Raw genomic sequence first — 25,788 nt, 5'->3', positions numbered from 1 at the left:
CTGCGAGATCTGTCGACAGACTGTTTCATTTAGATAGGCCTCCTGATCCGCGGATGTGGGGGGTCACCTGACCTATAGAGGTCAGCATAGAATTTGCAAAGTTCCCCCTCTATATCCGAGTTCTTGGTGTAGAGGACCCTTCCCTCCCCTTTTATTTTCAAGATGGTCTTGTCGCCTGCCTCCATCCTTAGCTTTCTGGCCAGAAGGCGACCTGTTTGTTAGCTTTAACATAGTACCTTTGACGCAGCCAGAGGAGATTATGCTCGGCTGCCCTTGTTTTGTATAAGGTTCAACTGCCCTCTCACCGCCCGACATTCCCTTTTGGTTGCTGCTGACAGTTTACGAGCCATGATGTCTTTGTGTCTAGCTTCTAGCTGTTGCTCCTCCAATCTCAACTCCTGTTCCCTTCTGGCCCCGATAGCTATAATCCTCCCTCCGATTTTCGCCTTGAGGGCGTCCCACCAAAGTTGTGGGGCCATATCATCCCAGTTGTTGGGATTGGCATATTCTACGACTTGCCCCTCTATCTCTTTAACAAGAGTTGGATCTTTGAATAGCGAGAGCAGGTATCTCCATATCCCTGGGTGTCCCTTTGGTCTAGCTATCGAAAGGATAAGTGGAGCGTGGTCTGCAAGGGCGATTGCCCTTATGTCCAAGGCCATGGCCATGGCTCTCCCCAGCAGAGGTTTTGAAAGCCAGACATAATCAATACGCGAGTGTGACCTGTGTGCGTGAGAATCGAAGGTCTAGCCCTCCTCATCGCCGTGGAGTTCCCGCCACGCATCAACCAAGGCCAAATCCTGCATCTTCTTGATCAGGTCCCCTGATGGTCCTCCCAGCGCGTCCCATGAGGTAGATCTTCTATCCTTCGAGGGGTCCCAGGCCAAGTTAAAGTCTCCCGTAAGCAGGATATTAGCCTTGCCAAATTTCCCTAGCCGGGTGAGAATATTTTGCACAAAGGAGTCCTGGGCCTGATTGGGTGCATTCAGTGTAGTTACCGTGAAGGACTCCGCCTTCCCCTCCAGAATCACCGCCAGGTACCTCCCCGGATTATCCTTCTGCATGTCCCTAATGGCCAGGTCGAGCCCATCCTTCAGCGCGACCAAAACCTCCCCCCCCTTTTTGCTTGCTTGTGTGGCCTGAAGCACTCGAGTACCCCCGGAATTTTATCCCATGCGTGTCCCTAGTATGCACATGGGTCTCCTGCAGCGTTGCTACATGGGGTTGTTCCCTCCCAAGAAACCTCTCCACCTTCTTACTTTTAATCAGTGAATTAAGCCTGTTCACATTTAATGAAAGCAACTTTAAAGGTTCCATGCTAGCCATATGAAGAGTTTGTGAGGTTCCCTTTTGGCCCACTGTGCGGCCATCACCCCCCAGTCAACTGCTCTTAGAAGTGGGATCTCATTCTGTGACCCGTTAGCAGAGCCTCCAACACTTGGAACTTCCCTCCCCCCTCCCCCTCTTGCCACCTCCCCCAACTATTCCACTCCCCCTTCTAGGCAAATCCGGCTGGCGCCAAGCCCCCCCTCGTGTTACCCAACCGAGAGCCGGACTCAATAACTGACCTGGAATCACCCCACGTAGGATTTCCCAATCCCATTCCAAGGCCCCAGGCCACCCCCTCCCTGCTGCTCGTTACAGCCTCTAATAAACCACCCGCAGTCAATTACACTACGTCAGTGGCTGGCGCCCTCCCCGGGCACAGTTTTCGGCCACAAGCATCTTTTCAGTTGCTCAAGATCCGCTAAGGGGTCCAGCCGCCGCCGCTGGGGATTCCACGTCAGGATTTCCCCCCCCCCCCCGGGCTCTTCCTCACTCGCTTGGGCCTCACCATAGACCATTCCCATGGTTTGCGACCTACTGACTGTGCCGCCGCCACCTCCGGGGGGCCTGGGGTCTGCTCCTCCAGGCCCAACAGGGCCATCCTCTGGTCTCCGGTTGTAATCTTGCAGTGGGAGCCCTGCCAGACAAAGGTCAGACCGAACGGGTGGGACCACCTGTAGCAGATTTGCTGAGATCGTAAATAGGACAATACTGGGCCCATCCACCGCCTCTTGATTAGCATTATCTGCGCCAGATCCTGGTAGAGGAACATTTTGTGGCCATTGTAGGTAATGCTTGCGGCCCTTCTAGCCTTTTCCAGAACATTCTCCTTTACTGCAAATTTTGTGAAAGGCCACCAACACCTCCCGCGACCTTGATCCTTGCTCCTGCCTTGGCGGACCCACCCTTTGAACTCTTGTCAAATTGCATCTCTGGATCGGAGTCTGAACTGAGTAGGTCTGCAAATATCCCTTTTAGTGTTTGGGACAGGTCATGATCTGGAATGTCCTCCGGTAGGGATTTAACGTTAATATTCGCCCTTCTTGACCTGTTCTCCAAATCCTCAGCCTCAGCCTGAAGCTCCAGGTTTTGTGTAGCCCCAGCCAGGGTTTCCAGCAAATTGTTGACCTTCCTAGCGTCCTCCGTCAATTCTTGGATGGTTCGCTCATTAATGTCCACTCTCTCTTCCACTTTGTTGATGTCCCTTTTGATTTCTCTTAGGCCTTCTGCCAGATCTTCTCGCAACTTGTCCATCTGCTTCTGCCCTGCTGCTGTGATCTTCTCAACCAGCTCGCCCATGAACTGTGATAACATTGCCTGAGAGACTGGCCTATCCTGTTTATCCCAGGAGACTGGTGCCTCGTTATCCTCCGAGGTGTGTCCCCCTCCTTGGGCCTCTTGTGTATCGGAGTCTTTTGCCCAAAATTTCGTGAGGGAGCCGTCCGTCCCTTTTTTGGGGCCTTTCCCTGGAGCAGACATGTCTTTTCCCTTATTTCTGGACATCTCAGTGTGGAGAGCATAGGAGTGGTGGTAGCTGGATTGTAGGAAGTCAAGTCAGCTGGTGAAGTGCCTTCTGGTGAGGAGAGGGAGCCAGCCCACTGCCGCAGGGGGGGTTCCCGGGGAGCTGGGGCGCCTTCAGAACACCAATCGGGGGGCCTTCTGCGGCAGAGCCGTCACAGCTCCCACGCCGCCATCCGCGCCGCCTCCCCAGGGGCCGCCGCTGGGATCTGGACGTCTCTCCTCGCTCCTATGGTCCCACACAGCACGACCGAGGTGCCGGGGGAGGGCTGTAGGTGCTGCGGGCAGTGTATCAGGCTCTAGCAGGACGGGAGCCCGCGACGCGATGTCCTCAGCCGAGTGCAGCCATCTTGAAATCGCTTTTATTAAACTCTTAACCTAAGATGAATAGTTGCATTGTCCATCTCAAATGGCTTTTGGTTCCAAATATTTCAGCAAGTCAATAAATGCTATGTTATAGTTAATGCTACCATACCGATAGCAGAATAATCAAAGCCACAAGCATTGGCTTAGGGAAGGGCTGTTGCAAGGATGTTTGCCATCCTACAAGGAAGGATAGTTTTCTATGCCAACTCTGAGGTGCCAGGAATGAGACACGGACACAGAGGGCTCATGCTTTTGGCCATAAACTTTTATTGAAACAAAAAGGGGTTGGAAAATGCCTCTCTGTCGCCACGCTAAGAGACTTTCCTACCCAAAACAAAACTCCGAGTCTGTCCGATGTCAAGATCGGACAAGCAAAATGTCCTGTGTCCAAAGTACTTTTCTGGTCTTCACATTCCAAAAAATCAACTCCAAGGTGAAAAGGGAAACGTCTTTGGCCTTGAGTAGCGTACAAATGTTCAGGAACACAAAAGTTCCAGAAGGATAAAGTTCACAGTTCCAGAGGATGGTTCCTTACTCTGGATATCTCTTCACTCTGCTTTTATACTTTTAAGATTATCAGTTCCTTGAGTTTTGAACAACACCACAACTGGTATGCATAACAACTTGGCTGTTAATCTGAATCTTGGTAGGATACCTGGTGTACTCTCCTGCCAGGTATCTTCCCCTCTTTAAAAAATTCCAACACACTCTTTGTCTATTCCTGATAAATCTTTACCAGGAATTTCTCATGTGTTGTACTTTAAACACTGTCCAACTTGACCTTGCCTGGTATGCTCTCTTGCCAGGGCTTTTCTCATTTGAATACTCTTGCGACTTGATATATTGGTATACTTTCCTGCCAGGACTTTGGCATAGGTACAATGCGCACACTTACAAACTTGAGTCCATTATATTTATTCCATTCTGTCTAAGAAATAATCACTCTCTCGTTCTTTCTCATATGCTTCATTTACTTAGGGTGGCTGGAATGCCCCAGTGTCCACACTTCACTGGTGAAGTCACCAGCTCCCCGTGGCATGTGTTGGTTCTCCTGCGGCAAGCCTACAGCAGCTCCTCTGCGCTCTGCTCCCCCTCTCTGGTTTCGCCGCCTCTGCCCCATGGCTTCTGTGCACATCGCACTCGCCCGATCTGGATTTCTTTGTGCTCGAGCGGCGGGGTGGCTGCCTTTCGGTACCTGTGAACACTTGGAAGCCTTCTTCCACTTCTGGCGTCCTCGCAGCGTGTTATCTCCTGCAGTCTGCTCTCCTCTGTCTTCTGCAATCGGTTGGCTCCACGGATCTCGCACCAGCCACATGGTCCCTCGATCGACACAGAGGACAAAACTTCTCCAGCCAGCACCTCTCTCCCGTCAGCTGATTCACCATTTTAAATGTCTCGGCATCAAGTATGCTCTTGCAATGACTAGAGTCCAGCTTGTCCTCCTGACCTCCATTGATCTTCATTACTCGGCTCAGCTTCCTCTTTACAGTACTATTATATTCAGGGAAAGTAAAGTCAGTCCTTGATGACTTGCATACAGAGTCTGGAGAAGTATTCTCAGTAGCCTTGAAAAGTGGATGAGGGGCGTTATTACAATATGCCATTAAAGCATGGGGAATGGAGGGGATATCCTCAAAAGAAAAAGGGGGATCCATGTCTCGTCCAATGAGGTGGTGTCACTCCACTGAGGGAGGCCTCCCCCATGTGATCATTCTTATATAGCCGCTCCCCGTGTTAAGCTCAGTTAGAAGCTGCTGTGCCCTGGCCATACGGGGAGAGGTGACCGCTGGAAAAGGAGTTATGACACCATCGGATTCCTCACACCACCCACATTACAAGGATAACTTCTGGAGCAGGTGAAGAAGCCTTGGGTGCCTGGCTAATCTTGCCTTACCACTGAACTTATCTCTGGACATGGCCAGAGGCTATATGACAGAAGCTGCTTCACACAAGGCCACAAACAAGGGAAAACAGAGGTCACATCTAAGAAAAACCATCAAAGATGTTAACTTACCATTGCTCTTCGTGCTGAAATGCCCCTTCAATGGACTTGCCAAACCACATCTAGGGATGCACGGGGATTTGGTCACTTAAAATAAAAATAGACAAATCAAACATCAGTAAAAATAATAAAAAGTATGAGGTGTTAGAGGAAAGACAAGTCACAAAACAACTAGTTATACTCTTCTAAGAAATGTTGGGAGAAAAGGGCAGCAGGCACCATGGTAACATGTTTAGTAACTAAGCTACATGGACAAAATCTGAGGCAACACAGACAAACCGAACATTCACATTTAGATGGCATAACCATCTTTAATAGCTGGTCGAACTAGGACCAGGACATGTCCTTGTAGGAAGAATGATCAGAAAGGCAGCGTCAGCCTGTTTCTCGGCTGATGTACAGTGCCACACATCTGCAGGTTCTTTATAGCCATTTATTTACCTGGTATCTGGGAATTCAGAATAATCAGTCACAATTCTACAACTGAAACACAAACGCATCTGTTTTCGCAGCTAATGTGCGTCTGTCTGCCCCAAAGACTGTATGTCAAGGCATATACATCTTTAAAAAAAATGTACATTACACCATAGAACACTTGAACAGCGAGTTTTTGACCCTGTGGAATGTTAAAATGAACATGTAGCTCAGACGTCTAAAAGATAATCTGTGGCACTGGGAAGGATTATGTTTTTAAAATGCATTCACCTGGGCAAATTATAAGTGACTTTTCTGGCAAACCAAAGCACTTTCCTATTCAAAGTTAGAAAGGAAATTCCATTTTAGACACAATGCAAAGTTTTTTATGAAATAGATTTTCCCTTTTAAGAGAAGAGTGTGGTCTGGCTGCATAGGAGTGTGTGAAGGTAAAAGTGAGCTGGACGAAGACAGCAAAGCTGGTAAAAAGATGTTGTATACGTTGCTGTCATCAAGGGTTATACTGGCAAGTATAGAAAAAAACGTTAGCTAAAATCAGTAAGGCCATTTTATTTCAGAAGGAACTAGGCAAGGAGCATTGCCAGACTGTGCCCTCATACACTGGAAACATCCGTCAACAACAGACTCGGCCGCAATCTCATGTGAAAAGTAGTCAAGATCCGGTTCACATCCCATAACACCTCACCCCTGATCCCACAATGCCCAGCGTTCCTTGTGAAGAGCCCCCTCCTACATTTCAGCACTGTTCTATGTTACCCACTAATTGTAAATGTAAACTATTCCTTGCTACCCTAGATAGTGTGGCAGTGAACAATGCTGTTTTGAATGGCTGAATTCCCAACCCCTGTACCCGTCTGATGTACGGCGCTCCCTGCTTCACAAAGCTAGGTAGCGCTCAATAAATAACCATTCAAAAAATGCATGTATTCTAACTGCAAATACATAATGTGGGGGGTCATTTTCAAACGGGCGGAGTGCGGCGTAAACGCAAGGCGTGATGCTTTTACGCCGTCATTTTGCATTTCAGCAAACTTCCGTGCCCATCCAAGGCATAGGATGGGCACCCCCCCCTCGCACCCACACATTGGAATGCCCTACCTCCTACCCTCCAGGGCGAGGCCTCCCTCATTTCTTTTCGCATGGCCACGAAAACTGTTCTCTTTACATAATGTTTTCAGCAATTATCATCAGCACAGACTGACTGACTAACCCCGAATGCATTTGTTAGCTGTACTCCCATCAAGTAACCTTCAACCCTACCTTTTCCTTGCCTTCCAATGTATCGATGAACGAACTTGCATATGCATTTCACAACTGTACCACTTTTGTAACTAAGTTCCCTGCAAGTAACAGCACCTCGATGCCCTTGGGCTGTCTGTGCGCCATACAAATGTAATAAATAAATAAATAAATAAATAAATAAATAAATAAGAGTGGCACAAAGCAGCATCTCTGTCGCACCTACATCCTCTGTCTTGGAAGAGAAGCATGCAGGCAGAAAAGAAATGGATTCTTAAGAGCAGCAGAGCGCTTTAGGACAGGATTTTGCCAGATTTGGGCTTGACATGTTGTACAGTAACGCAGTACTGGAGAGTGAGGGATTTTTATTCGTCCGGCAGGTATTGTTGAAAGAGCCATGTTTACAATGTTTTGCCAAAATAAAGGATGGTAGGGGCGTTTCGAGCCTCTAACGGGATTGAGTTCCAGATGGTCAGGGCGCGGCAGGAGAAGGTCTGCTTGCTACTCTTCTGTTTGTGGGCTAGCGTTCACGTCAACCTTTTGTTCTATGTGAGATGTGAGAGCCTCCAGAGGTGTGGAGTTTAGTTGGCAAGCATGTTGGTGTTCCGTTTCAGACTGCTTTGTAGGCGATACATGCAGTTTTGAAAAGGATTCTGGCGATACTGTTACATTCTATTGTTCCTTAGGAGCAGTTTTTCCCACAAGGTGGTTGTGATACACGGATTGTCCCATTATAAACCACATACAGGATTAAGGCACTATCCTGTCACACTATAACAGATAGAAAAACATCATGGAACGTTAGGCTTTAAGAGAGGTTGTTGAACCTTGTGGCATACATGACTCTGCTGCTATTGCTGTTCTGCCAGAACTGCTCATCTTTTCAACATCCACCAAGGAAGCAAGGTCGTCGGCCATTTAGTACAAAATCAATGGCAATTTATATTCCAAGCTTCACAGGTGATGGGTCAGACAGGGTTCAGAATGCTTTGTGCATCCCTTGAGGCTGGATCTCGCCCCTCCCCCTCAGTGGGCCTTGTTCAACGACAAGCGGGCAAAGAAAACAGACGATAGATTCAAGGTGCCTCAAGGACTTTGGGGTTTTTCTCTCATGAAATCACCATCGCTGTTTTTTTTAGACGTGTTCTCAGGATTCCAACTTGGCGCTGAATATACATTGGTCCCCGATCATCTTGTTTGCCAGATAGATCACACATTTCCCCATCTGCGTCTTATTTCTTCATCTGCACAATTTGGTTTTAAATTCATTAGTTAGAATTTATGACAATATTATCATGGAACTGAAACATCATACGGTCACCTTGAAATCAATAAAAAACAAGTTTGGCTTAATTGGAAGGATCTTTGGTCCTGCACCCAGTAGTGCTCCAATATAGCCTTATAGACTAAGGGAGGGGTCATTATTGCGTTATTCACTGAGGGCCATGAGCTGGTGGAGGGCAATTATCCCCAAAGATAATGACCATGCCTGAAGTCTACAAGGATATACCAGCACATAGTGGTCATAGTAATTCATTTTGGGGTTTTCACAGTGAAGTAAAAACGTTACTTTAATAGTGAGTGAAGTAAATAGACAAACCTTGTAAACTAAATCCGTTTTTATTTTGTAGTAATTAAATAAGTTGTCCTAATAAGTTAAGCAAGAAGGGAAGTGCCTTTTTGAAAGAAATCTTGCCTGGAAATCAAGGTTGTTTCCCAGTTTGCTTTTGAAGACAGAACAGAGTCAATACCAATAGTTACTGACTACACTCCGGACATTCCGATTGGCTTAGAGGAGGTGAAATGTGGTGATACATTTTTTACAACAGCTTTGCGATGCTGATCTTAGGCGGAGACTCACGGGTGGAGGATTTGTCAATCCCACAGAGATGGGGGTTATTCAGAGCTGTAATGACAGCTAAGAAATTGATATTAAGGAGGTGCAATACTGAGACCGCTAACCAAAGCAGAACGGGTATCGTTATTACGTAGATGATCATGGATGCAGAGGGTGCTGTGGAAAAGGTGAGATATGGTCTCGATTCCTTTTGGTTGAATTGTAAATGATGCCATTTTACAGGGGCGGGCTAGTATTCTGCTTGGACGCCAATGTACGAACTATGCATTTAGTGTTTCGGTAAAATAAAAATATGTAAAAAAATGTTTTAATAAGACAGATGGTTACTGCGGTTCCATGTGAAAAGGGTGTTTTATTAAAAAGTCAGTCTTTTTAACTGACTGGGAGACAAACACAATCCAGTCAAACATGACAAAAGAAGAAGACTATGCCATTCTTTTTAACCTCATTACATATCAGCAGGGATGTCCCAAGTACAGACTCTATTGACATAATAACGTAAATTACTGAAAAATACCCGTTTTCAGATTAGGCCCCTGGAAAATATATTGAATGGCAAAGCAAGTCTGTGACCAGCAATGGAGCAACACACTCGTGTGTTCAATACACAAAGTCGATCCTTCTTTACCACCACTGCTGTTTTGCTTCATTCCACACTGCTGTAACTGGACTCCATAAAAGTGATTTTCTCTTCGAACCATGGGGAATAATTATCAGTGTTGCAGGTGGAGCGCTATTAATCAGATAGACTATTACATCAATGTTTCTGCTACTGTACAAGAACGCCACAGAAATGATAATGCCCTCTTTTTTTTCTAATTTTCACAGAGCTACCCAGAGAAATAATGTAAACATTTCCACTTTGGAAAGAAATTCAAAACACGATCACTTGCCGTTTTTATCGCAGCAGTTAATTATTTCAAAAGAGTACCACCGCTATTCAATACATCAGCACCATCCAATCAAAATGGATGCCGAATCTGGCGGTGCATACCTGTCGGTTTTCACGTCAGACTCAGCAGCCATCTTTCTTTCCCAACCCCCCTCCCCCACCTTGCTGTCAGCGTGCCTCAGTCCCACTGTTGACCCCCACTATCTTGAGGCTTGCCCGTGCTCCCGGCCCCATTCACGGAAAACCAGCGAGAGCATGTCCAGCAAAAGCCATGCCTCCCCTGCCTGACATTCCGCGCTATGCCTCCGGTGCCTCCCATTTAGGCCTGGTAAAACTAGAAGCAATGCCATGCCTCCTCTGACTGACGTTCCGCACTATGCCTCCCATTTAGGCCTGGTAAAACCAGCAGCAACTCCAAGCCTCCTCTGCCAGACGTTCTGCGCACTGCCTCCGGTACCTCCCATTTGGCCTGGTAAAACCAGCAGCAACGCCATCCTCCACTGACTGACGTTCTGCGTGGTGGCTCCCATTTAGGCCTGGTAAAACCAGCAGCAACGCCATGCCTCCACTGACTGACGTTCCGCACTATGCCTCCCATTTAGGCCTGGTAAAACCAGCAGCAACTCCAAGCCTCCTCTGCCAGACGTTCTGCGCACTGCCTCCGGTACCTCCCATTTGGCCTGGTAAAACCAGCAGCAACGCCATCCTCCACTGACTGACGTTCTGCGTGGTGGCTCCCATTTAGGCCTGGTAAAACCAGCAGCAACGCCATGCCTCCACTGACGTTCCGCGCGGTGGCTCCCATGATACAGCCCTTCCATTGGGTCTGCCAATCGTGGTAAATCCTGCTGTGGGTTGCGGATACAGACACTACCGTTCTAGAGCCCTCACGACCGCCTCACTGCACTCAAGCATACAACACTCTGGCTGGCGGAACATGCCCACCCTCCCACGGGAATCAACACTAGAATAAACATCCTGATTGGCTCATTTTTGGGTATTTTTTTTTTTTACCATGGACGCATTATTTAACGGGATGGGCATTATTCCTCTCGGATGCCATTCAACTCAGAAGTCGAACATAAAAGGCTTTCTACCTATATTTTGACGTTCAGAAACTACAATTTCATCACCTAGATACTTATTATTAAAATTGTCAGTTTCAAACACACAGCAATTATAAGGGAAGTTTCCTGAACACCAATTTGTTTTTGGCAACCTTCTCATGTGTAAAGCTACCATCAGAGGAGGTTCATGAAATATGCACTAATGTCCAGGGAAATTTCTAAATTGTGGCTGGTTTGTCCCCGGCCCTCCTAGGCCACCAGGGATATGGAAACTTCCCATAGAGCTGCTAGCGTGATCATCCCGTTTCCATGGAAATAATAAAGCAGCCCCACTCCTCACCCTTATTCTGTTCAATGGTTATTAAGGCATGGTCAGACATGTCAATTGCAGCCAGAGTAACAAGATATCTGAGATGGCCAAATAACTAACAAAAAATAAATAATTGTTCAAAACGATTTTTACTTTTAATAATTAGGTTTTATCCACTTTTTACAAAACGTTGCTAGAATACAGCAATTCATGGATCTTTTCGTCCCAGATAGGGCAAGTTTGACATCATTTTCCTATGCTTCAAAGTCTTTCACAGTTCTTCTTTCACAACCGCATACCCACTGAAGGGTTTGAAGCCTCCCTCATTGCTCTGCTCTCGCCCAATCCCTGTGCACCTACTCCCATCCTGTAAACGCTTTAGGATACATGGCAACAGACAATTACAAACTATTACCAGCATGCTGCTTCGTGGAACACCATAGTTATTTATATTGTTTAAATCAGGAACGTGGCTCGAGAGCAGATGAGCACTCAGGGGCCAGCAAAGAGAGGCAGACAAAGTTGGTGTTCTCAATATTCGTAATTTTTATTAAAAGAAAATGGGGTTGGAAAAAAGCCTATTTTGCCCTAACCAAAAGGAGAATATCCCTACCGATGAAACCAAAATGAAAGCAAAGTGGCCTTGTGTTTCAAACACATCTGACCCTCACACTAACATACAAAATAAGAAAAGGTTACAGAATTTCCGTTCACACTTTCACTAAATTGTGCACAAAATATATACATGCAATTTCAACTAAGCATTTTTTGTCTCTAGGATTTCACTTCCCTTCCCCTGAATTGTTTCAGGAAAATGTATTTTGGAATGCTTCGTTTCATCAAAGTTCCTATAAAGGTAATGACAATGTCTCTTTCACTGCCCTTCACTTTAAGATGTCAAAGCAAACCATACAGTTTGAAATATTTTAGAGAAAAAAAAAGTCTTTCACAGTCTTTAGGATGGCACAGCAAATATTCTTTCTGCAATATAGTTTGGAGGTACATGGAAAGAAAGTCCTCATTTTTAGAATGGCAAAGTAAAATGTTCAACTTTTAACAAAAGCTTGATATAATAAAGTTATTTTTCAACAACGCCCTGGATTTCCTGATGTAGTCCACTGCCAGGAACTCTTCTACTGAAATATCAAATTTCAGCAAAGGTTTAATGGAACAAAAACTCCTTTTCAACCCAGCATTGAATTTTCCAGGTATACTCCTGGTATACTCCCCTGCCAGGAATATTCCCCCTTTGGCTCACTCAGATCCCCTGGTATCTCTCCTGCCAGATATTTTTCCAAAAAGGTTTAATTGAAACGCCAACTGCAACTCTGGATATCCTGGTTTACTCTCCTGCCAGGAATATCCCACTTTTAAACCTAAAAAGATCTCCTATTTGAGGGTTTGTTCAAGCTCCTTCTGTCAACCTTTCTTACAAAGTTTCTTGGCGTAAGGCCATGCTATTCCAGGTTTCCCCCAACTGACATCCCATGTCAGGAGAATTGTACACCTCTTGCCTCCTTGTTTCTCTTTCAATGTCTTCTGGCTTAAGGCAATACTGGTTCCAGGTTTCCCACAACTCATATCCCATGTCAGGGGAGAACTGCACTATGTCTGCCCTGTTGTTCTCCCTCTGTAATGTCCATTGGGACGGTATTCAAAACCTTCCCTTAATGATCCATGTGCCTGTCAGAACGCCCCATAGTTACCACTCTCACCAGGCCAACTCACCGGTATCTCCTGGCGTCTCCAACCTGTGGCACGTTGCTGCAATACAGTATTGCTTCCGTGGCCCGTCAAACCCTCTCTCAGCTCCATTGCCGGCATCACGATTCCTCGATGGTAAGGATGTGGCCCTTCAGTTCGACAGCGCCGCTGACAACCTCTGTGACTGCAGTGCCTCTGCGGTACTTCTCGGGAGCCCATCAGCCTCTGCTGGGTCTCCCGCCACTCGGTACAGCAGAGTGACAAGAGGCAGTCTGGGAACGCAACCCTCCTTCGGCTGGGCTTCCTCCTGTGCGTCTGCCATTTCCCCCGGCTCGGCTTCCCGCTCTGCATACTCTAGCAGCCGGGTTCAACTTCTCATTTACTTGGTCGATTGAATGGATAACAACTAGAATGCATGTTCTTCTTAGCAGGACTATTGGTCCTCATTGACTCTTTACTCATCTTCTTCGTCCCAGTACTTAAAGTTTTCTGGGAATTGGAGTCCAAAAGATTGTGATAGTGTTTTAAGTTCTCCTGTTGAACACATTTATCAACATAATAATAATCATAAACATCAGATGTCAAATGTTTTAGAGGGGTTATACATATATGAAGGTTGAATAAAGTTCTGCTTAAGATATTTAACAGAAGTGGGTTTTAAGACCATACAATTAAAGGGTTTTGAAAAATGACAACTGGCCATTAGAAACTCTGGTATTAGGATTTCTTCTGCACAGTCAAGGAAAGAATACTGGGTCTCTTCGGTCAGAGACATCAACTCTCCCGGAAAGCCATCTACTCCCATGGGATCCACCCTCGGAATACCACCCAGGGTGTCAGGATCAGGTAGCGGCTGGCTTCCCCATGCCATATGGGAGGAGACTTCAGTCTGGGGATTAGTGACGACTCTCCAGGATTCGAAACAGTAGCCAGCGTTTGGGCTGGAATCTTTTAACAGTAGAGCAGTAGTGCGAGTGGTGGTGTGTGCATCCACTGGGATCCTTGGTCAGGTGAAAAGCCACGCTTTGAGAGATTTGTGAAATTGGAGAATGGTGGGGGTATTCCAAGCAGTCAGCGGGATCGAGTTCCAGAGGGTGGGTGCGTAACAAGAGAGGGATTGCTTGTAGGTCCTTTCTTTACAGACAAGTTGTGATTCAAGATGGTTGGTAAATTTGCATCGCGAAGTGCGTGTGCCACCAGATACATCGAGCTTAGTCGCCAAGTATGTTGGAGTGTGACATGGGACTGCTTTGTAGACGACACGTGCAGTCTCGAACAGTATCCTGGCCTGGAGAGGCCAAACTCCCAACTTATTTTGCTCTTACATTACATATATATTGTGCTTACATTATATATTTGTATTACAGTTATTTTTCAATAGAGATTTAGATATGCAAGGGCGACAAGGCCCATCATAAATAGTTCACGCATTTCCTTGCTTACAAAAACACCCCACTACTACTAGGTCTCAAGCCTCATCTTTGCTCTTCTATTAGAAATATAATACATTTTTAAATAAAGAACAAAGACGAGTATGGTGTCTTGTTGCAAGCAACCATGTAAATCGGCAGCTTAGATGATCCTAATTTACCACAGCTAAAACTAATTTACCAAGGCTAAGAATAACGGAAGAGCAAAGGCAGAGCTAGAGACCTAGCATGTAGTTTACGCCAGGGTCTTGAACCAGGCAAGGAAAACAACAAACTGGTTTAGAGGGTTACTCTTTTTTACCACACATTTCTAATCAGCAAGGAGTATAAACTATATTCCCAATGTTTCACTATGCGGGGAACTGGTACTAGTTTTACGTTGTACATGACCGGTTGGCACATGGGGTTTGTGGTCTTGAAGGGGTCAAGGAATTTGCAGAATGATCACCAATGTCGGAGGCCCCCAGCCATTGAATCTTCCAAAGCATACCAAGAGCCTCCCTCTGGCTCTTGACCACGCCAGGTAGCTGTACATACAGGGCCAATGTGAGGGGAAGGTAGTGTCTAGTGATGGTGAGAATAATGATGAAAAGGGGCTGAGAAAGATATTTGAACAATTTAGAAATAGTACATACCAACTCAGGAACTGGGGCTAAAAAAGTCAAACTTGTATTCTACATATATTTCTCTGAAAGCAGTTTCAGATTAATCAGCGATCAAAATGGTTAGGCACTATTTAGCTGCTGCTAGTAGATCTGGATTAACCTCATCCCACAGATTCCAGGGGATACACTGCAATCCCTCAGCTAACTGGACCCACATAAACACACCTAGGTGACATTATCCAAGAGTTCTTGGGAACGAGTATAAAAGAATTAGTTAACAACAGAAGACATTTGAAGCAAAATGTTCATATATAAAATGGTAAAAATGTTATAGTTAGCGCCTCTAGTTGATTTTCAGTACATTGTGTACTATCTCCTTGCTCCTCAGGGTTAGCGCATGCTTACTGGGTGATGCCGGACACCAAGGAGCTGCTTTTAGTTCCTGCTCAAATATTTATTTCGATCTCTGCATAACTTTTACAAAAATAAATACCTTTTAAAAATGATTTAATATTTTAATCAATTGGGCCAGCTTCTGAGCTGTGCTGTTCTCTTGCTACCATTTACATATTGGTATCACCTGAATAACTTACAAACAGGCAGAGGCCTGGATTGTTCTCATGGAATGCTGGTAGTAGTAATCATGCATGTATTACGCCCTCATCCCTCTTATTACGTGTAGCAAATCTGCAGATTCTATTATTCACTGGTCAATTTTATCTGATCATCCTAGGTTAGCCATTCCGAATCCAAATCTGCATTATTCTTAATGACTTTTCATAAAGATCCTAACTGTTTACCATGGAGAAGTTTGCCGACTGAACATCAATTCTATGTCAAGACTCAGAGGCTCGGATTATGCTCAACTCTTTACTTCGAGCAGCCAACCCATTACTTTTACGTGAACCAAACTATCAAATAAACTACAATATCCATGATCATAGGAGAACTTTGAAGTTTGCGTTTCATTGGTTAAACAGTACGTGATCTCAACAGTTCCATCACGTCTCAACAGTCCAATATAAACATCCCCATCTTCTTTCTTTCCATCTTCCCTTTCTTTGCTGCTCGAGCAGTTGAGATAAGTACATTTATGACTTCCTTTTTCATTTGTACTGTATTGACGGTGTATTGCAAAGGCAAGCGAGTGGGCACATAGCGGGAACAGGGCTTGGAACATATACGCAAGTAGCAAACGCGACAGGGTTGCGGCTCCGGCTTTAGATGTCCGAAGGAGGCAGTACCACAGCAAACTTGTGTGGCAAGCGAACAAGGATAGCAACGTTACAATCCCAGAGGAGCACCAGGAGTAATACATTTCAATTGGAGCAAACAACTCCTGTTCAGACGAGGCAAACGAGTGCAGAATTCAGAGCCCGTCACAGTGACACGCCATCCGCTGGTGATGAAAGTGCACCGTATTCTAAGTAAATAGACTGCTGCTAACAAGAAACGCGCAAACGGGCACAGTCCCAGGAAGAACCGAAAGAACTGCCTGAAAACCTCTAGGAAGGCCCAGTCACTTAAGCAGCTGCTACATTTCGACGGGCACAGTGCCAGGTAAGGCTGTTGATTTATAAACAGACCTGCCTAGCTACAATTGAAAACAGATTTACAGTGGCAGCCCAGGCCAACTGCATATTTATAGATTGAGAACCCGGCACAGGCATTAACATGAGTGGAGAGTACTCGAAGGGGACTCAGAGGGTCCACATGTAAGTGGCATCTGAATAAGCCAGGCTGTACAGAAAGTTATGAGCGCTGGCAGGGGTATTATGAAGACCTTGTAGCTTTCTCTCAGGGCATGGCAGAATTGAGGAGAGAAACTTGGAGAGGTCAAGGGGGAAGAAAGAAGACACGCAGGGTACGTAGCGTCCAGACTCCGGGTATGCCACATAACAGCAAGGGTGGCAAGAGGAAGGCATAGTCTAGGGACAGATACGGCCAGGATTGCTCAGAGGATACTGCATCAGCAGCGAAGAAACAGATGATAGGAGCTCAAAGGACTCTTCATCGAGTGACGCCAGAAGGCACAGGAGCAAGAGGGGCAAGCCTATGGCTGAAGAGCCCCAGGGTGGTGAATTTGACCCGGATGCCTTGGGGCACCCAAGGTCATCGGAGTGTGACCCTCCGGAGAACATTATGGCTAATCTAAAAAGAAGGCTCAGAGCCCCCCTGAGTAAGGAGGCAGGAGTAAGATGAGGGCGGAATGCCCTAGGCCCAGAGTTCTGGATGGTGTAGCCGAGACACCCAAAATTGATTACTGCATGCTGACTTTCATGAAAAAATACGTTGTTGATCGCTCCTGGAGGTCGTGCCAAGACTAAAAGATGTGGTGGGCCCCATCACACAAATATGGCAACTGACAGAGGAAGCCAAGCAGAGAAAAGAGGCTATTGATCCAGAGGTCCTCTCAGGCTGGGGTCAAAGGGCAATATGCCTGCTGGGCAACGCAAATAGCTCCATTGCAACAGAGAGAAGACGTTCTATTCTCATGAAGATAGCTAGTGCCATCAGAAGCAGCAGCAACCGCCAAGGGCAAACTGTTTGGGGAGACGTTCATCAAGGACATGGCAAAGTTTGCCAGCACATACGCCACACTCGATAAAGCACAAACCTCCCTGAAGAAGATCTTTGGGAGGAAGAGTTTAGACAGGCTGACAGAGGCAAGGGCCGCTCGGCCAGCCGGTACCCCTACTACAGGTCCTCTGGACACAGAGCTCACTGGAAGGAACAAGAAGACCAGCGAGCAAACCCTTTCTTCCCATCGAGGGGAAGGTGCAGGGGAAGAGGCTGGAAAGGCAGAAGCAGCAAAACAATGCAGGTCAGAGAAGGGAGAGCGCGAACCGGTGCACTAAACGCAGGGATTCCTCTGGCGGCAGTAGGGGAGGTGGGGGGGGGGGGGGAAGCATGGCACTGCATATACAAAGATGGTTAGAATTATACTCGGATACCTGGGTCTTGCAAACCGTTCAGGGTTTTACCTTAGAAATCTGGAAGGAACCAGTACAGGGGTTCCCTCCGAGGCCAATCAAGCTCTGCAGAGAAGACAAGGTATTGCTAGACAGAGCAGCTGAGACTTAACACAAAAGAATCAATCGGCGGTCGGAAACCACAGGATTTTTGAGCAACATGTTTCTAGTGAAGGGCAGGCGCAAGGTCAGGCCAGTGATCGAACAGTCAGATTGATTATTTACCTGGACGATATATGACTGTGGAACAAGTCAAGATTACAATAGACTTGTTACAACAACTAGGGTTCGTGATAAACTGGGAAAAAAAGAAAGAAATCTGAGCTAGTGCCATCTCAGTCGAAGGTATTTCTGGGGTTCACTCTGGAAACGATACCGGGCACTCTCAGCTTACTCTAAAGGTAAACTCTATCAAAAGGGACATAAAAAGCATGATGTCAAGGGAGATGATTTCCTTGATGGGGATAGCCAGTGTTACGCTCAACTGGTATCCACAGGGGCACCACACGATACTGGATGGAGGTCTAAGCGCTATCCCGGACCCCTCTCTGCTTGGCTATGTGCCAGACGTTGGGTAGCACCTATAACAGGAGAATGGAGGGTTAAGATACTGGTTCTGTGATGGGTAGACTCCCACCTCCCTCTGCTCCAAATCCCTTTTCTTGGGGTTATTGCTCATCTTCGGTTTTTGTGCATTGAACTCTTCGTCCTGCGTCTCTGTGCAGGGGCGCGTGGTTGGTTCGGGCGTTCCGTGGGCCTAGTTGCTTCACTGGTCCGTGTGCCCTTATGTTGGGTCCAGACTGGCTGCGACTCTGACTCTGCTTGCTGTCTTCCAGGTGAGTTATAATGTCTTTTCCGTCTTTATTCAGTCTCTTTTTGTCCCCCCGTTTTCTCTGTCTTCTCAGCGTCTTGCTCCACTATGCTGTTCCCTAACAACAGGGATGGTTGCGATCTCGGAGTTGCCGCGCCGATGGCGAAGACCACAGTGAGTTATTGATGCGCGGAGCACTGCGCTGTTTATTGGCGTTAATTGCTAACCTGTGTTCTCTTCTCTTTGTATAGGTTGCAGTGATGTTCCGGAGTGATGAGCGATCGAAGCGCTGCTTGCCAGGTAAGTGCTTTGTAAATGCTGACCATGTTCCTTCTCCCTTGCAGGTTGCGGTGAAACCCGGAGATGGGCGAGGTAAGAGAAGTGCAGGGTGCTGCCAGGACTCGCTGCTTGCCCAGGTAAGAATTGTTATTAATGCTGTCCTCGTTTCTTTACCTTTGCAGGTTGCGGCGAACTCCGGAGATGGGGGCGAGGTAAGCGAAGCACAGGATGGATTCAAGACCGTTTACTTCACAGGTAGGTGTTCTTGCTCGCTAATGCGGTTCTTGTTCTTCCAGAATATTAATGGAATCCGATCTAGGGCTTCAGAATAGGGCCGCCGGTGAAGCAGATGAGCAGGAGGTGGACACGGTGAGCGTTACGCTGCAGGAGTGCAGAATAACGCAAAGCGTCTTCTGCCGTTTGGGTGTGGTTTAAATAGCCCAGGTAAAGTAATTCCAGGCCCAGCCACACCCAAAACACTAGACTGCATGGCTTGGTTCTTAGAAGGCTTAGAGAGTCGCACAGCTGAAATGGAGTAGTTGGTGCATGGAGAGGGAGATACATCCTGCTCGAACAGATGCAATTCATGCAGTGAACTTCCTCTCTAATCAAGCAGCTCAGATCATACCGGTCAGCGATCTCAGCTGGACACGAATACGTCGAGGTTAAACATCCCTTGATTTGTATATTACTGAAAGGAGTTTGGTGCGTGAGACACCGAAATATTTGCGGCTGTGTATTGTGTTGAAAATGTTTGAGGCCTGGCCAGATAATGAAGAGTTATCCAGGAATGCACTTTGGGCAAAACTGACCACACTGCTGTGTCTTATTTCATGCAAGAGGGTTTCAGAGGTCAAAGCTCTGGAGGTAGATGGAAAAACCTTTTCACCTGCGGGTGTTACATTCTACATAGAAAAAAGGACAAAAACAGAGATCAGGACAGTAGATTATGCAGCTTTTCCAGAGCGACCAAGTTTATGTCCAGTCAGGTGCTTGAAAGTTTACGATGCCATGGCAGAGCAGTTTAGACCCCCGGGAGAATCTCAACTTTTGATAGCGGTGAGGAAGCCTTTTAGAGCCGTAGCGTCAGCTACGTTAGCAAGATGGGTAAAATGGTGCTTGGATCAAGCGGGCATTGATGTCAAACATTTTGGCGCTCACTCGACTAGAGGGGCGATGGCATTCACGGCTTTTAAAATGGTTGCACGTCTGGAAGATATTTTAAGGGCGGCAGATTGGTCGAATGAGACGACTTTTAAAAACGTTTATTTTAGACCAATAAATCAGGTGACTACGTTGATGGTATGTAAGATTTAAACGAGCATAATCTGAGCCTCTGAGTCTTCACACAGAATACAGATTTTCAATACATTTGAAGACTCAGAGGTGAAGGATTATTCCACCCTTTCAATCGCTAAACTGAGATATGACTGAAAATATGTTGTTAATCATGTAATGCTTTCGTCAATGCACATGACAGTATTTTGCGATTGTCACCCATCCTGGAATGATACTTCATCGCTGTTATACATGTTTTGACAGGTGCAGAGTCTAAGTCTGTGCGTACATGTGGAATAATTGATGATAAGAGAGTACAAGCGTTTACCTGTTGGGACGCAGGTTTCAGTTGCCCATCAGCTTCCGAAAGAGGAAGATAGAAAGAAGGTGGGGATATTTATATTGGACTGTTGAGATCACGTGGTATTTTTTAACCAATGGAACGCAAACCTCAAATTTCTCCTATGATCATGGATATTGTAGTTAATTTGATAGTTTGGATTATGTAAAAGTAATTGGTTGGCTGTTCAAGAAGAGCTGAGTTGAGCATAATCCTCCAAATCTTTAATGGAATCAGGACCTTCTATAAGAAATGTATTGAAAATCTGTATTTAAGATCAAGGGTACTCCCAGATTAGTCATTTCAATTATTTTATTAGTTGCAGCCTTGGAAAAGCATAGTTGGGAGAAACACGTGTTGGCAAGCAACTTTTGACAGATTAGCCATATAAAACGAATAAACAAATTATACTCGGAAACAAAATGTACATTTCTTTATGCAAATAAAAGGTTGTATGATAAACAATGAGGATCTTTAGGGATATTCATTAACAAGAATACAGATTTAGACCCGGAACGGCCAACATATAATGATCAGACAAAAATCTAGAAGGACCACCGAATAATAGAATCCACAGAATTACTTCTACTGCTAGGCACCAGATGACACTAGGTTTGAGTGCCATCACCAGGTTTTTAAAAAGTCTCAATATCTCCAATTGAGTTTGTAGGTTATTGGCATAGATATCCCCTCCCGATCGGCAAGTAAGTGCCAGTTATTTTTTTTATTATTGTAGATTGTGACTTGTAATTTTTGGTATCTACTTTTATCTGTCTTTTATATAATTGGTGTCTTTGTAATGTTGAAAACGTGTAATTTATCTCTTTTTGTCGTTTAATGGAATTTTTTATACTTCCGAATAAACTTGTTTGATTGAATATATTTAGTTCAAACCACTCCAAATGTATTCATGGAATTAAGGTCGAGCAGCCTCCTGGCAAAAGTACTGTAACTGGGCCGGATTTCCCAGGATCAGAAAGAATTGCCTCGCCAGATATCCAGTACAGAGAAACAAAAAGCCAATTCCTGATCTAACATGCAACAGTACACCAGCAAAGGTCAGCTGTTCCCAGTGCCAAGAGAGGAACTTCCAAGCTCAGAAGAGCTCCGATTATTTTTTCTTGCTTTACATTAAGCACATTAAAGAGTTATTAACATTTGATGGCTTCAGACACAGCAGTGAGTGCTGAGTGGCTAATGTCCCTCACGAATTGTGAAGGGTGTGTGATTAGAGAAAGAAGGGGCGCATAAGTCTGTATTCTGTACAAAACAATGGCAACAAGCAGGTAATCTTCCCATACATTTTCTTTCAGTCTTGGGTGCAGATGTAAAACTTTGGGGAAACTGTTTTAGATGCACGTTTCCATCAAATCACAATGACATGGAGTGTTACTTTATGCACTTACACACACTTATCCACATTTAGTATGAGACTTCATAATCATTGACCTGCGTATTTTTGATTATAGGTATACTTTTATCGATTGGGGCCTCCTTCGTTAAAGGGACCTACTGGTAAGGGTGTGCACTAAAAGTTCAATAATGAGTTAGCCGTCACTACAGCGGAGCAAATAATAGGGTGTTCTGGTTTACACACTGGCACAGAACCAGTCGGCTTGTCAATTACTGATGGAGATGGGCGTGCTGCCACAAACGTCACTCTGTATCCGCACGACATCCTCTTTTCTACATTGGACTGCTTAGGTTACTTCATACAGTGCTTATATTTTTAGAAGAAATTACCCCTAATGGCATTAAGTGCTTCAAATGTTACAAATTAAATTACCTCTGGCCATTCGTGCTGAGGCCCTTGATAAAAACAGCCAATAAATCATTGCACCAGAAAGGAAGGAGCTTCTGTAGGATAGATTTTCCTGAACAGAAAATGTGATCTCTGTTATCAGCTGATGATTAATATATATGAGTAATAGGTTAGGTTACAGAGAGGTGTATAGTGCTATAAGCACAGATTGATTGATGTGTGTTCTTTGCAGGAGAAGAAAAAGTAGAAATGGGATGCATTACACAGTCCAGTGATTATTACATTTAATAGCTCTCACGGTTGAACACTATAATTTAGAATAAATGAAGTTATCACGCTGCGCAAACTAAACAATTGACCAAGTATTAAAAAAATGTTTTAAAAAAAAAAAAAGAGAAAAACAATGATTCGAGCAAGTTAAAACCTTGGTCAATTAGCGTTACAAGGTCATTTTGATCTGGTAGGCTCTTGGATGTTGGTTTTAGCACTGCAAAGCAATTATAAATATGAGTGGAATTTATTTTAGTATTGACAACACACATGAAAGGGATAAGTTTCACCCCATGAATTCTGGGGTGTAACATCCACAATGCTGAAAGAATCAGAGAATTGTTTCATCTTTTAAATACATCAGAAACAGTCACTTTATTAATAGTGGATTACCCTTTTTTACTACACTAGTAAAAAAGTCATGAAAATGAGATGGGGAAAAACCATCAAATCCATCTACCTTTTCTTTAAAGTGCACGTTTCAGAATTAATTCATAATTCAGGGATCCACCTGCTACTGAGTTCCATAAAATAATGCCATCCTTTTCTAAAAGGATATTTTCCATAATTAACCGTCTATGTTGAATCATTCCTGCCGTTCGCTTTTTTCACGATATTATTTCATTACTACTGGCAAGTTATTTTACAACTACTATGTCTTCAGAACAAGTGGGGCGTTTTGATTAAGTCACCCAATGCAAAGGCACTGAGCATGGTATATGCCAAGCATTGCAATCACATAAAGAACGATCGACCATACAGCTTCGGAAAGCGGTTATTGAGATCACTGGGAAGAACAACAATATCCAAAGGGAGACGATTCAGGTTTTTTCTCCCCCCTTTTGTAACCACAACTAGTGAATCCCAGGGATGAAAATACACTATTTTACTTAATTCATACAGTCCTTTCGCCAAGTATGAATAATAAAGTTACAACATCACATAATAGGGATAGAAGATCTTTTTAGGAGAGAGGGAAAAGGGTTCAATAGAGATGGAAAGATTGTTCCTGTGTTTGGGAGGAAGCAGCGAGAAGGAACAAAATTGATATTGGGCATGCAGAAGGGTGGCGAGCAAGACAAAAGAAACTGTAATTGAGATCCAACATTGGGGTACAGAATAAGATGAAACCAACGCAGATCGATATGGTGGAGCCAGTACATGAAGGCGTTTGAAGACAATGAAAGATCGGGAGGGATTGAAAGGTCAGCTGATGAAGTGAGATGAAAGCAGAAAGCGTGGAATCGGAAGTGAGATTGAAACGGATCCAATCAAGGACTGATTGCCCAATTCTACGGCATGATATGGAAGAGAATGACCAACAGTGTCAAAAGCAGCCCGGAGATCTAAGAAGAAAGAGAGGATCTCTTAGCATAGATAAAGTGACTTGGAAACAAAGAGTAGGGCAGTTTCGATGGATCGAAAAGGACGGAATCCCGACTGATACAGTAGTGAGAGTGGGCAGAAATTAGGCGTATACATACATTCTAGAAGAAATAGGACTAAAGTTGGACTATAAGGGAGAATCGGTGCATGTTTAAATTCAGAGGGGGAAGCTAGAATTAAAGAATTGCAAAGAGTGTGAAATGTGCAAAATTATGAAGCACTGAAATTTATGAAACAGACGCCAGCGCGGGTTAAACGTGACGTTAAATTGAACTGAGTACTAAACAGATGCGGGCAACAATAACTGAACAACATGTTCTTCATCCATAGTCAGGCAAACGTATTCTTAGATGCGCTCTCACAGAACAGTTTGATTGCATCCATACGTAGGATGTTCGTCAGCTTGGTCTGCAATAGCACCAGAAAAGCAAGAGATATTTATGGAGGCATGCATGGCACTGTCACCAATAGCAACCATGCAACCTTCCAAAACAAAAAGCCACATCTAGACAGTACAGTTCGCACAGGGCCCCTCCCATCTATTTATTCCAGCGCCTAGGCGACGCCTAAGGAATGTTCTTCATTGTCACTTTTATGTTCCTCCCAACAGGAGGTGCCACGCTTAGTTCAAGAATAAAGACCCTCAGCAGGATGTTGCCTCCTTAGAATATACGTTACCAGCTCAAGAAAAAAGACAAATCTACGTTCGCTACTTGAATAAGCGTTAACATATATGGGCGCCTTGAGATCATACCAATGATACATAAGGCGCTATATAAATGCAAAATAACATAACCACCACGAGAATGCAACCAATCAGCATTCCCAAAATGCTGCTCAGCGGGTTAAGCACACACCTCGGCAATCAGCATTCTGGGCTTCGAATCTTTTGAGGACTCCAGCGCTTAGAAGGCTGGTCCAAAACGTGGCATAACAGCCCAATCCCTATGTAAAAGCGCTCCTTTCATTGTTAATTCAGACATTTTATGAGTGGCGGCCAGGCCATTCCACGTTTAAACATTGAGAGGGTCCTCCATAACTGGGTGGTACCCAGGTGCAGACCTACGAATGCGAGCATCAGTATCAAGCGCTTTGAAACACATTGTGTATAGGCGCCATACAAATAAACTATCATATCTCGTCTATGGGAGGCCATTATGTGTAAGTATCACCCGAGGGCTCCTATTGGTCGTCATCTATGTCGATGGCGGGTCCCGTTATCCCAAGACACCTGTGCTGCCCATCTCTACCCATGCCGGCTCCCGGTGCTCCTCACTCACCTCTTCTCCTCGTCCCTTCCATGTTCTCGCCTCTCACTCCCATGCTTGGTCCGGGTCAGCCCCTCCCGCTCTATGTAACCGTCGCAACAGTCTCACGAGGGCTCCCAGTAGAAAGTCTCCCGAAATCTTCCTTCTCCAGCCCTAACCCGGCGGCCACAGCAGCAGGCTGAGTGCGACGGCCGGCCAGCGTCGTGACGTCACAACGCCAAGCCCCGACGTGTGCACGCTCAGAGCGTTGCCCCGGCAACATCTGTGCTCATCCACGCAGTGGCTGGATTGAGTAGCGGCTAGTATGGCACTCGTTATCTCAGAAGTTAAAATGTAGATGTTTTTAACCGAAAAAAACGCATATATTAGGCGCATGATGAATACTAATGTATGTGAATATATGCCCTGAACATTCTTATTGTTAGCACACGCGTTATCCCACGCTGTTGTTATTTTGACTGTAAAATATTACCGAAACTTAATTTCACATCTTTCACTTGCCCAGCATCATGATACATAAACCTCTCTGTAATACCATGAGGTATTTTTGTTAATCGTACATTGTTATTTAAGGACTTGGATAGACACTGATTTGTTGTGCACTACATAAGTACAGCATAGAAGTTCCGAGAATATGTACCTTATTTGAAGAAGTCTCAGACAAGGTTGA

The 25,788-nt window shown here is 45.2% G+C and overlaps 1 protein-coding gene across 4 annotated transcripts in view; it reads right to left on the bottom strand.

Moving 5' to 3' along the window:
- SPATA7 (spermatogenesis associated 7) overlaps positions 1-25,493 on the bottom strand; it is a 466,226-nt gene extending 440,733 nt beyond the window's left edge. For 3 of the 4 annotated variants that reach the window (XM_069637946.1, XM_069637948.1, XM_069637950.1), the window contains exons 1-2: positions 25,131-25,302; positions 5,225-5,299 (exon numbers count right to left, since the gene is read on the bottom strand). In XM_069637946.1, coding sequence (XP_069494047.1) covers positions 5,225-5,299; positions 25,131-25,173 — 118 coding nt within the window. In that variant the 5' untranslated portion in view covers positions 25,174-25,302. Of the gene's footprint in view, positions 1-5,224; positions 5,300-25,130 lie in introns of all 4 variants that reach the window. The other variant, XM_069637949.1, reaches the window with a different exon arrangement.
- Between the last annotated feature and the right edge of the window lie 295 nt (positions 25,494-25,788).

Source organism: Ambystoma mexicanum, chromosome 14 (assembly GCF_040938575.1).
Source record: "Ambystoma mexicanum isolate Mex_15411 chromosome 14, UKY_AmexF1_1, whole genome shotgun sequence".
Classification (NCBI taxonomy): Eukaryota; Metazoa; Chordata; class Amphibia; order Caudata; family Ambystomatidae; genus Ambystoma; species Ambystoma mexicanum.
This window is presented reverse-complemented; position numbering and strand designations above follow the sequence as displayed.